This window comes from Nicotiana attenuata, unplaced genomic scaffold, assembly GCF_001879085.1.
Source record: "Nicotiana attenuata strain UT unplaced genomic scaffold, NIATTr2, whole genome shotgun sequence".
NCBI lineage: Eukaryota > Viridiplantae > Streptophyta > Magnoliopsida > Solanales > Solanaceae > Nicotiana > Nicotiana attenuata.
The window spans coordinates 182,374-195,378 of NW_017671038.1; the positions used below are offsets into that span (position 1 = coordinate 182,374).

General features: G+C 34.2%; 1 protein-coding gene and 1 long non-coding RNA gene across 2 annotated transcripts; both read left to right on the forward strand.

Moving 5' to 3' along the window:
* The first annotated feature begins 3,454 nt into the window (after positions 1 to 3,454).
* On the forward strand, positions 3,455 to 4,624 carry LOC109205436. Its single transcript, XM_019368148.1, has one exon. The coding sequence runs from the start codon at positions 3,848 to 3,850 to the stop codon at positions 4,328 to 4,330; it is 483 nt and encodes a 160-aa protein (XP_019223693.1). The 5' UTR covers positions 3,455 to 3,847; the 3' UTR covers positions 4,331 to 4,624.
* Positions 4,625 to 6,001: 1,377 nt separating this feature from the next.
* Positions 6,002 to 10,019, forward strand: LOC109205444. The gene is made up of 3 exons (XR_002064670.1): positions 6,002 to 6,225; positions 6,878 to 7,104; positions 9,688 to 10,019. It is a non-coding gene; the product is annotated as an uncharacterized LOC109205444 (long non-coding RNA).
* The last annotated feature ends 2,986 nt before the right edge of the window (positions 10,020 to 13,005 follow it).

Sequence of the window (13,005 nt, forward strand, 5' to 3'; positions counted from 1 at the left end):
TTTTTATGGAATAAATTTATATACCCTAAGATTTTTTTTAACTTGAATAAGAATTTTACTCATATGATGAACTAAGAAATAGTTGGACTGTATTCTTTTTCTAAATAAATAATTAAAAAATTTAATTATTTGGTTTTAACATAAAAAATAATTTAATTCTATGTTGATTCAGATCTTAATATTAGTTCATCTCTTGTTTTGAATATTTAATTTTAATTATAATTTTATCCACCATAAAATTTAATTTTAAAGAGTAAAAGATTGATATGACATTTCACTTTTAGATCTTTATGTTGGTATAATCATTAGTGGTATTGGCTCTTACCAACCACTTTTTTCCCTTTTCTCACACATTTATATTCTTAAATATTTTCTTAGTTATTGTTTAATGATAGTACACGGAAAAATTATTAAGAAAATATTATTTGAGTAGAAAAATAGTTCAAATATAAAATAAAAATATATTATCATGGGTTTTTTTTTCTTTTCTCAATTTCAACTCTTTATGCAGTCCATTTAATATTACTTTTATTTTTTTTTCGTATTGGACATTATGTAGTGGTGATGTATTGCTAATACAAAGGATTCTTATGAAATTGATTTTATTAAACCTTCCTACATATTTTTAATGAGAATTTAATAGACAAAATTTTATTAATTTAAAATCTTAAATATTAAAAATTAGCATAGAAGGTATTGTAGTCCAAAAAATGGGTTATAGCAGTTATGTCCTTTCCCTATGAGTTCTTTTGTTTAATATTTTAGGGCTATTTTGATATATTTAATATTGTGTTTATGATTCTATAATAATATAGGCTCTCATTTTTCTAAATGGATTTGGACAACATAATACATTATCAAATTAAATTAGTAATAGGACATTATAATACGTTTTCAAATTAAATTAGTAATAGAATTTCTTAAGAAGTATATCCGAAATATAATAGGATTACATGACTAAAGATATTTACTTGTTCAATTTTATATGAGTTAGACAGCCCGTGAATAATTATACTAATAGGATTACTAAAGGTAATCATGTAGGATTCCTAACGCGTAGTATTATATCCTAAAACTAANATTATATCCTAAACCTAATAGGATTATAAGGCTAATATCTAGAATTCCTGTTATGTCCTTTTATTATGAGTTATTTATGCTTAATATTATAAGGTTATTTTTGTAAACCGACATTGTATTCATGCTTTTATAATAATATAGATGATCTCTCTTCATTGAATATTTACTCTACTTATGTGTCATCTCCATCTTCAAGAATAATTACTACTAGGGGTAAAATGAAGAAAAAAACTCCCTCCGGCTCAAATTATTAGTCGTGATTTCTAAATATAGTTGTCTCAAATTATTTGTCATTTTAGAAGTTTAAGACATAATCAATTTTTTTCCTTAGTAGTAATTGTTCTTGAAGATGGAGATGATACATAAATAGAATAAATATTCAATAATGAGAGATCATATCTTAAGACATAAATAAGGGTAAATAGTCAAAAATACCTTTTAATTAAGGTTTTCTTAATGGGCATGTAAGAGAGAAACACAACACATAATTTGAAACGTGGGAATAATTGATTATGTCTTGAACTTTTAAAATAATAAATAATTTAAGACAATCAATTTTAAAAATTAGGACTAATAATTTGAGATAGATGAAATAATTGAAACGAGAATGAATCCTTCCTAAAATAACCAAGGCGAATAAAAGGTTTAATGAAGTGTAAAGTGATTACAATAAGCATATTAATGGTTTAATCATTGTAAGACAAAAGAACCCTACCCCCCAACTCAAGCTAGATCAATATCCTACATTTACTTTCGCAAAAGCCAAGGAATAAAGAAACGAATCAAAACAAAGCGTGTCCCGAATTACTCCCATCACTATATTTTTCTCCAATCTTTTCTTATTTTTGCATCGGAAAACTCTTCTTCGGCACTTTTATTTTTGTTGGTGGATTCATATCTACTTTTCCACATTTCACATTATGATTATTTTCTCCTTTTTATTCCACCAATGCTTAAAACAATATGACCACCTTCACTTTTATGCCACTGAAGATTAAATCACAACATTATACGGCGATAATTAAAGGCCATTTCACATATCCTCCTCGATTTCAGCAACTTGTTCTACTCCATTAGCAAGAAAATAATCATTCTCTTATTTTCAATCCAAATCCCAATTAGATTTCAATTTGCTTTTCCCCAATAAGTTATTCTCCAAATCATTGTTTCCTCCGCACTATAATTTTGGGTATATATTTTAAGTTCGGACAGTAAGTTTTTATTTTTTCCCTATCAGATTGAGTTGATTTACAACATGTAACTCTACAGATTAAGCCTAGTATGATTTTGTGAAAAATACAACAATATTATGAAAAAAAATTACATCATGAAAATATATAACTTAAAATCTATTTTTTTCCAAGTTTGAAAAGTCAAAAGTTTTAAGGAACATGATCTACCGTGTGTTTAACCTTTCAGAAAAGGTGACAATGATCCTACAATTGTATGCTGAGAACAGTACTGTTGGAAAGTCGAAGATTGATGTACATTCAACATCGAATATGTGCAATATCTCCAGACATCAAAATAGTGAGATGTGAAAAAATGTGGGATGGAATGAGTACTTGTGACAACAAATCATAATAACTCATACTCTTTACTCTTCTTTTTGCTCAGTTTTTGTAATGTTCAGAGTACATTTGTTAAGTTGATTCAATTAGTTGAATCAAACAAGAAGAATATATATGTGTATCACTTATTCAGTCAACTGTTGTGCATGGTTATTTTACGTAGGGGCGGATGTACAGTATAAGGTATGAGTTCAATTGATGAATTCAGTAACTTTGACTCATATCTTATATATGTGTTAAGAAGTACACTATACATGTTTACACATATTAAATTTTGAATGTAGTAACCCAAACGGTCAATAGGGTTAACGGCATTCCAAATTTATAAAGTTCAAATCCTGAATCCGTCTATGAATTTTCAAGATGTTTGGAAATTAAAGAATCCAAATCATTAAAAGTTTATAGTCTCATGATTAATATGCTAATCAACTAAGCATTATTGTAAAAGTACCATAACAGATCTTGACAAATTCAGGCACGTAAATTCTGTACTGACTAAACTGACATAACAGTCTCTGCTGCATTATAGACATAATACAGTGTAGTAAGACAATAAAGTGAAAGGAGCTGAGCCATGTTGGAATAAGAGACTTTCATGGGGTCTTGTGAAATTCAACAGGTTAGTGAAGTATTCAAAGGAAGGAAAGCCAAAATCTTACTTTCTCTCCTAACAAAGCAAACAAAATTAAAATACCCTTCCTTCCTGCAGTAAAGGACATCAAGAATATCTTTAGTTGTCTGTCTTTATTAAAGAAAAAGCACCACTTTTTTGAATTCAAAAACCCCCTCAAACCAAACCAAGAATATATCTAACCTAATGGTGTACAATAAACCCCACATGTATGATTCTTGATAATTTCTTATTATTTCATTGCTTCTCCTAAGTCTTTACTTGTTTCACTCGAAACACCTTAGAGATATTAGCCTAGAACCCTATCACACCATAATCAAGAATCATGCTTTATATAATGAAATATTCCCACATGTATTGTCTTAGCTAATGTTTGTTCTCCCATTACTTCACAAAGACATTCCTTTGGTTTCACTCAAAGAACACAACCTTAGATTTTAGTCTCAAAATAATTTCATACCACTAGTCAAACTACTGAACTCAATCACTTGCTCTTGTTACTCTTCAGTTTCTGTTGACGTTTGTTCTGCTTACCTTAACTTGTGTCAGCCAAAATTCCAAGAAAATGTCTCAGTTGGAACCACAACAACCAGTTCAAGTTTACCCTAATAATCCAAACAATTTCCCAAATCAGGCAAACAATATCCCAACTCAATCTTCTTCTTCTTCTTCTTCTTCTTCTTCTTCTTCTTCTTCTCAGTCAAATGGTTCATTTGTCAGTGTTTTCGTTGTCCTGGCTATAGTTTTGGTCGTATCTCTCATTGCTTGTGTCGTTGGACGTCTCTGCAGCAAGAAAAGCCATGGTCCTAAGGTGAAGAAAAGCAATGGTCACCCACAAAAACAAAAAGAGGGTAAGCAAAAGCATAATGAGTTTCATCAAAGAGGTCAAGGGGATATAGAATTTGGATTTGATAAGAGAATTGCAAGTTCTAAAGTTGCTGCAGCACATGGAGATCATTATAAGGGGTCTAAACCTTTTAAGAATATTGGAGGTAAAGGAGGAGTTAGATTTGCTGATGATCATATTGATTTCAGGCCTGGTCATTGAAAATTAGTAGAAAAAATGTTCATAGAAAAACTCCCTCTATGCACCAATCACTTAGTAGCTTATAAAATTTTCTATTACATGGAAGGGTAAGGTAAAGGGACATGTGTGTTCTGTTGGTGTTTTTCTTTTTGGTTAATTGTAGCTTTTGTTTTATATTTATGCCTATGCAACAAGTTTGTTGTGCTTGGGATTGTCAAAAGTGTAGTATTTTCAGTTTTTCATCAATTGGAAAATATGGTTAATGGGGGTCAAGAAAAGCCAGATTTGTTGCTTTTCCTTCATTTCGTTTGTGAATTGTGATTGCCTGCCTACATTCGCACTCACCTAGGTGGTCACTTGCATCTGGAACGAAATTAAAATCAATAAAATAAGAGAAATATAGTTTTGGGTAATTACAAGTAGCGCTGTAATGGGTCCAAAATTATTTATTATCAATTGCTTGTGTAAATTGTTACCCGCAAACTTAAAATGAGGATTTTCGAATTAATTTCATGTATAATTGTTGAACTTTATTTTCTACCATATAATAGTAAAGTCACGAAATTATTTTGTTTCATATTAAACTAACTGAACTTTTCCCCATAAGAGTAAGTCACACAACAAACATAAACGTCAATGGAAATGCTCGGGGAATTTTTGCCAATATCTAATATGATCAATCTCATTAAAAAAAAAAGAAACTGGATTAAGAAGAAAAATAACAGAAGAGAAAAAAAATAGGATTTAAAAGAAAAATACTTTCTATTAGGGTGAGTAGTTGGGCAATTCGAATTGGATATGAGAATTTCGTTTTGGATTTTTGATTTTCGGATTGAATAAATGACTATCCAAATCCAAACCAAATAAGCTCGGATTGGATCGGGTTTTTAAGTTCGATTTCAGATTAATCGGTTTGGATATTTTGGATTTTCGATTTTGAACCTATATGTTGAGATGTTTCTTCTCTTAACAAAAAAGAACATCTAGATGAAATATTCATGTTAAATTGCCTAGAAAGTTCCTTAATCTCATTGCAATCATCCAAATAAAGTATTCAAGTAACAAAATTATCATCAAGAAAATGCAACAGAGATATTAATAAGGCCGATATGAATTAGCACTAAAAAAATCATGTCCAAATTGAAAGTATTCTAACAATAACTTAGTAATTGTTATTGAATATATGACATAATGTCTAATGACTAGGATAATGGACATATCACTATTTCCTTATGGATAATGAACTAAATAGGATTTTCGGATATCCAAAACTCCGAAGTACCAAATCCAACATCCAATTCAAAATCCAAAATTTTTAGAAATTTAATTCAAAATTCAATCTGTAATCCGAAAATCCAAATCAAAAATACATAAAATTCGAATTACGGGTTCCCCCAAACTGTGACCACCCCTACTTTCTATATTCCATTTTATGTCGCACTATTTTCTTTTTATTCTGTTTTTCAAAAGAAATATTACATCTCTATATTTGAAAATAATAACTTTAAACTTTATAATATATGTTGAATGACAAAATTTTGTACTCACAAAATTATCATATTATATTTAAGACTATAAGTAGAAGCGTTTCTTTATTTTTTAAAATTTCATGTCCAATCAAACATCGCCACATATTTAAAAGAAATAGGAATAGTGCATCACTGGAAAAAAAAACAGCTGGAATTTAAGGAATGTATGATGGGGAAGAAAAAAAAAAGGCGGGAATTAAAAGAATTATTAAGAGGAAAATTTAAAGCTGGGCAAAAGGGGAAAATCGAAAGCATCGGAAAACGCACCAGTGTCACCGGAGATCATAGCTTCCGGCGATTTCAGCGTCTATGCCGGTTCAAGTTGTGTGAGAAATCAATCGGCGGAGAAACGAACCGAGAGAGTCACGGGAACCCTAGACCGAATCAGTAAGTTACCGGATACACTCTTCGTTCAAATTCTCTCTCTTTTGCCGACGAAGGATGCTTTCATAACTCGTCTCGTCTCAAAATCGTTGCGTTATCTCTGGACTTCAGTTGATTGCTTATTTTTCTGTTTCCCATATGATTTGAACCTTAGAAACTTCATATCCTTTGTGGACTATGCATTTATCGCACTTTTTCAAAAATTAAAATAATTTATCTCGATGTTGACTTGCGTAGCTATGATTTCAAAATCAGCCGATGGCTTATTATTGCTGTGGATAACAAAGTGGAAGATGTTACATTGTATTCAAGTAGTGATGGCATTTACAAATTGCTTCAATGCATTATGCATATGCACTTGCTCGTCATTGATAAATTTGAATTTGGAGCATTGTGCATTAGGTAGAGCACTTGCTTGTTATTGCGTGGAAGGCTCTGAGAACTTTGACACTTTTCTCAGTAGGGTTAGATGATGAAACTGTTGCGAACTTACTGGCAGGTTTTCCTGCTTTGGGATTCGGAATTGCTTTCTTTAATGGTTTTCCGTAAGCTGAAAATTAGATCTTCGAATTTAAAGAAGCTAAAGCTGTAGAACTCTTTGCTATTGGATAAGGGAGGTGATCATTAATGGGGAATTTTTGCGTTGTATCTTCAGCATTTGGAGATTTCAGGATATCTTTGATGATCTCAAGTGTTGGCTAGTAAATGTATCCTCCATGGTCAACACTACGGTTACCTTTGCTATTAATTGTGTGGCGGACTCCTGGGTTGGTGTTGCTGAAGAAGGGAGTTGTCATGATTATGGTCAAGTTCAGGGTCCAAGGTTATCTTCAAAACTTGAATCATGCAACAGAGCTAACAATTGAAGCTATGTTCGCAGAGGTTTGTTTTTTGAGTAAAAATGCCTCATTTGCATTTATTTTTAGCGAATAGTTGCAGGATATGTACCTCAGTAAGAGAAGAGCCCTTATATCTAATGAGAAACTTTCTGCAACTGTAAATATCTATGAAAATTTTGTTGTTGCTAAAGTCTTTAGACAATTACATTTGTCATAGCAATATATTAGTGATGTGAATTACTTTCATTTTCTTGTTTTTTCTTTCTTTAATCTTTACTAGTTTCATTGTGATTATTGCACTAGGTCATGTTCCTGTTGCAGCTCAAAGGAGTGGCGCTTCCATAATTGAAATGCAAATGTTTAATGCTAGAGCTGCATATAACATAGGATAATTTGTATGGTGTAGAAGCCTTTTGCAGACCTCTCCTCATGTGTAGACAATCAACATATAGGTGGAATCTATGAAAGTGACTTCCTATAACTTTTGCTCCTGTTGCACTCATTTATTTTTGATGTTTTACGTGCCCCCCGTAGCTCCTCCCTTGACTGAAAATCGTTCTGAATCACCACACTTCAACCATAAAATTGTCATGTTTTCACTTTTAAATGCGAGTTCCATTAGGCTTTGGACCTTTATTTGATCCAGATTATATTCTCTATCTCCAGTTTTATTGTTCCTGCCGCTGCCCCTTTGTGCCAGGGTATTTGGGCCCAGGAGATCTTATCAGTTTGGAGAGTTGGATTTCAAACTATGCATTTCCCAATCTCAAGAAAGTTAATGTTGTCTTCTCAACAGGGATATGTTGAAGCACTATGATAGGGTTTCCGAATTTTTAGAATTTTTGCTAAAGAATGCAATTGTCTTGGAGAAGTTTGTTATCATATCAAGGAGAAGGAAATGCTGGTTGGGTAAAGAGAACTGTATGTCCATATATTCACGAGGATTGGCTAAGAAATTGTCAGATTGTCCAAGATCCCTTACCATTATTATGCCTAGCTTCCACGAGTCAGTTGACCATGACTAGACTGCAAATTCTTGTTCTTGGCGCACCAGAAATGCCGCCTTATATGTTATTTTTTGAATGAATCTTTAACTTGTCTATTTAAGTAATAACAGTTTTTTTGTGAACTTAGTGTTATGTCATACCAAATGTCATGGATCTTGGGTTCTCATGTAGAGTTGCTTGTTGCACCCTAGGCATTGCATATGCATGGAATTTTCTGTCAACTCTTATTTTCCTGGACCTGTCAATATGAGCAGATCTACAAGCCACATCTTTCTTTTTTTTTTTTTTTGATTTGCACCGGGTGTCCGAGTCTCTAAGAGCCCCGACTAATCCCGGGGGTGCACAGGCCCTCGGCAAGGAGTTTCCCGCAAGTGCACCACGGTTAATTCAGGTTTTACCCAGTCCGATGGCCCTCAGAAATTGTTTGCACCCAGTGGGTTTCGAACTTGAGACCTTGAAAGGGAGCAAACCCCAAGGCTCAAGTCTATTGCCACCAGGCCAACCCCTGGGGGTTACAAGCCACATCTTTCTGATTATTAGGTTCCTGAAATGTTGTATATTCCTACCTTTGTCAAATAGCTTTATGTTCTTAAATTGGGACACGGTTCCTTTTTTTGGCTTTTTCATGGAAGAGGAAGAGGTACATACTGTTTGTTCACCTCAAATAATTCTTTCGCATTGTGATTTATAATGCTGTTGACTGCTTTTACTTGAGATTCGTGTTATAAACGAGTATTTGATTAGATCTATCTATTTAATTTCCTTAAAATCTTCATTTATGAGACAGATTTGAGATGGCCAGAGCAGCATTGAGGGGGGTTTTTTTTTTGGGGGGGGGGGGGGGAGGGGAGGGGAGGTTTGTTAAGTATTCTGTGTCATGGAACCTATCAGGCCTTAGGGCCAAGAAAGGGCTGAGTAATTGTCCTCCTTGGCCATGCCTGAGTTCTCATATCAAGTCCTTTGGCTTGAGCCTAGACGCTTGTCAATTGGACTCTCCTAATGGAGAGTAGAGTATATTATTCGAGTGGGATAAGGAATCCTTTGTTATTGTCTCCTATGATTATTAGTGAATACTGTAAAACAGGTAACAAATTGTCTTGCAATTGAGTATAATAATTCAGTACCAGCATTGCGTCTTCTAGCAGATTACCAAATTCCATTGCTCCACCAGTTGAATCGAAAGGTCTTACCTATCTGTCCCTCTTTTTCCAAGTGGTATCAATTTTTACAGGCTTAATTTTTACTGTTGTTACTAATTAGTGAGCATAATTCTGACCGCACCCGCAACCATATGCCTCGGCTGGTCTGAGTGCCATAATATACAGATGGTCAATGAGTGACATAGCCTAATAAGCTTCATGGACCTGTCTCTGGATCAAATTTCGTATAGCTATGAGATTCTTCTTCCCTCTGTGGAGCTCTCTAAGCAATCTATTCCCTATATATGTAGTAGTGATGCTAATATGGTTTTGTGTTAAGAATCCCAGGAAGTATCTTGATATCAAGTCTCTTCTTCTCTTGATTTTACAGTTAACTTCTAGCTGAGAAATTAGTTCTATGTTACATCTGCCTATTATTTTTTTCTCAGTTCGCAGATAATTCTTGTTAATTTGTTCCAGGTGAAAAGTGATCGATTGGAGTCTTTTCGTCCCTTTGGAGTGTTATCGTTCTCTTGCACGTGTGGTAAGTATCTGATGGAATGTTTGAAAGGTATACAGAGAGCCTCTATTAAGATATTTGCCCAATATTTCTTTTGTTTTTTTTGGTGAATGGTGTTTACGGTGTAAGTTTTTGAATAATGATGATGACGAACTTTGACAATTTTAAACTTTTGTTGTCTTTTTGGTGAGATCGAAGTCTTGGTAGCACAAAGATATCTCGCATCAAACTGGTTCGTTGTTTAGTTACTGGTCCAGTTTAATATGAATGCTAGATGTTTTTTTTTTCTTCCCATTGATAGTAAAATAATTTTATCTTATAAAAATAAAGCTAGATGTTACAGGATCCTACATGACAATTCAATTCCAACCTTTTCTTTGTGTTTTTAGTAAGAGCATTAAGGTTTGAAAAGATTGTACTGAAACAAGTTAAAAGTTATCATTAATAAAACATAATACATGTTGTTGTATGATTATCCAGAATTCCACTTGAAATCAAATATTCACATACAAATTGAATCAACCTAAACTTTACTTAAAAGAAGAAGAAAAACCACTACAATTATTTCCAAGAATTGGACAATAGTAGAAACAAACGAAAGGGTTTCTAAGACTGCATTTTTTAATAAAACAAGAAGAAATACCATTGTATCACCAACTTGGAAAATCATTCTGCAGCTTTGATCATCTTCAATCTTAAAGCTATCAATAGGATACAGTCATCCAACTCATGAATATCATCAAGAACAAATATGCACACACAAATGAGTATGATAGTTTATTGGAATCTGTTTCTTGATCTTGCTTTTGATCCTGTTCTTGTTCTCCAAGTATAATCTTCATCATTTCTTGGTAGAATTTCCCAGTAATTAAAAGATGTATGACTTGAAAAAATATAGAAGGAAGAAAAAACACAATTCTATCTAGCCAATAACGATGCCATGTTCTATGTGTGACATATAAAGCAGGAATTGCCCATGCTACACCAACTATACCAATCATTGTGACTTTCCTTTCTTGTATATCTTTTATTTCTTCCATTTCCTCTACTTTCATATTATCTCCAACTTTTTCCATTTTCAATTTGTGATTTTCTGAAGGTTGATAATATAATGCCCTCCTTTCCCTCTTTGAGTTTTTTTTTTTTTTTGGTTAAGTTTCTTCCTTTTTTCCCTTCTCTTTGGAGGGGGGAGGGAGTGAGGGCAGGAAGCAAGGAGGATGGTGGTCTAACTTCTTAGTTCTTACTGATAATGGAAATAAACAATAATTTGGTAAAGAAATATAGATTTTGATGTGCTAAAACAGATTTTTATGAAAGGTTAAGAGATAAGTTCTCGCATTCATTCATAGTTTAAAAGTGATGGATAAGATGCAATCCCTCAGCATCTCTAGTTTTTGTTTGTTAGAGCTTATATCTTTTTCCTTTTTCTTTGAGAATTCTGAATTCATGGAAATTTTACCGTTTATTTAACATATAAAAGAATCATATAAATTTGAAAATTATTCTTCCTTTTTTTTTTTCTTTTCAATTTTGATATTGTTCACATTAGAGTGCCTTTAAAATCATCCGATATCTGACTCCAAAATAAATCTATGATAACCGACTAAGCTAATGATTAGGCAATGCCGTGTGGAATGGAGGCCCTATCCAATCCATGTAGACCATATACGCTATAAGTGTTGGATTAAAGATTAAGCTCAAATTAATTCGGAAAAAAATTTTAGGTCATACTAAGATATTTTTTCCTTCTTAGCTTATACAAAGATCTGAATTACATATTGATTGTACATTTACATTGAGACAGAGATTCGGTTTATGGAAAGCCATAGACCATAATCAAAATTCAAAATTATGCCACGCTACTGTAAACATCTGTCTTAATTCCATATTGATAAGAAGAAGATCGACTGTGTTGTCTTGGGCTTTAACATCTCCGCTCAAACAAGATGTTAAGAGTCGTATTGATTCTTCCCGATAAGTAGGGACAAGGAATGAATGCACCTTTTATCTCCGATGAATAAAAATAAAAACAGGAACCAACGTACAGGCGCGGTTCAAGTACATGCAGGGCCTAAAACAAAAGTTTAATGAGAAAATATCACTTTTGTAACGACCCGACCGGTCGTTTTGATTCCTAGCGCTCCGTTCAGCAGTCGGAGGTCATGAACAGCTTCATTTCTGGTATTATGACTTGTGCGCGTAGTCGGAATTAAGTTCCGGGAAGTTCAGAGTTGATTTAGGAAGAGAATTCTCATTTCAGAAGCTTAAAGTTGAAAGAACGAACTAGGATTAGATCTTTGAGTAAACGACCTCGGAATCAGGATCTGAAGGTTCCAGCAGATTCGTATGATGATTTCGGACTTGGGCGTATGCCCGGTTCGGGTTTTGGATAACTCGGGAGTGTTTTGGCGCCTATTGTGGAAGTTAGCATTTTAGAAGAAATTTTATAAGTTTGGCTTGAAGTGCATTTCAGTGTTATCAATGTCCGTTTAGGATTCCGAGACTGTGAATAGCTCCGTATGGTGATTCTGGAGTTGGGAGAGCGATCGGAAGTGAATTCGGAGGTCCGTAGGTCATTTTGGAGCCGTTTGGCTAAAGATAGAAATTTGAAGGTTGTTGAGAAGTTTGACCGGAAGTGGACTTTTTGATATCGGGGTCGGAATTCGATTCCGGAAGTTGCAGTAGGTCCGTAATTTCAAATATGACTTGTGTGCAAAATTTGAGGTCAATCGGATGTGATTTGATAGGTTTAAACATCGAAAGTAGAAGTTGGAAGTTCTAAAGTTCATAAAGCTTGGATTGGGGGTTGAATCATGAATTTAGCGTTGTTTGATGTGATTTGAGGCCTCGAGCAAGTCCGTAATGTGTTTTGGGATTGGTTGGTATGACTAATTGGGGTCGCGGGGGCCCCGGGTGGATTCCGGGTGGTTAACGAATTGAAAATGGGATTTTTGGACAGCTGAAGGATCTGGTTGCTGGTATTTTCGCTTCTGCGGTGGGTTGACCGCAGAAGCGGTCCCGCTGAAGCGGAAAGGGAGCCGCAGAAGCGGATTTTGGCCAAAGGCTTGAGGACCGCAAATGCGGTCAAGGTTCCGCAGAAGCGGGACCGCATTCTGCGGGACCGCATCTGCGGAGAGGGGGTCGCAGAAGCGGAAGCTGGGGAGGCCAGGGAGGACCGCAGAAGCGGACCAGTGTCCGCAGATGCGAAAAATGCTGGGCAGAAGGCTTGTTTTAAAATCGTGATTTGGAGTTCATTTCTCTTATTTTTCAAGGCTTGG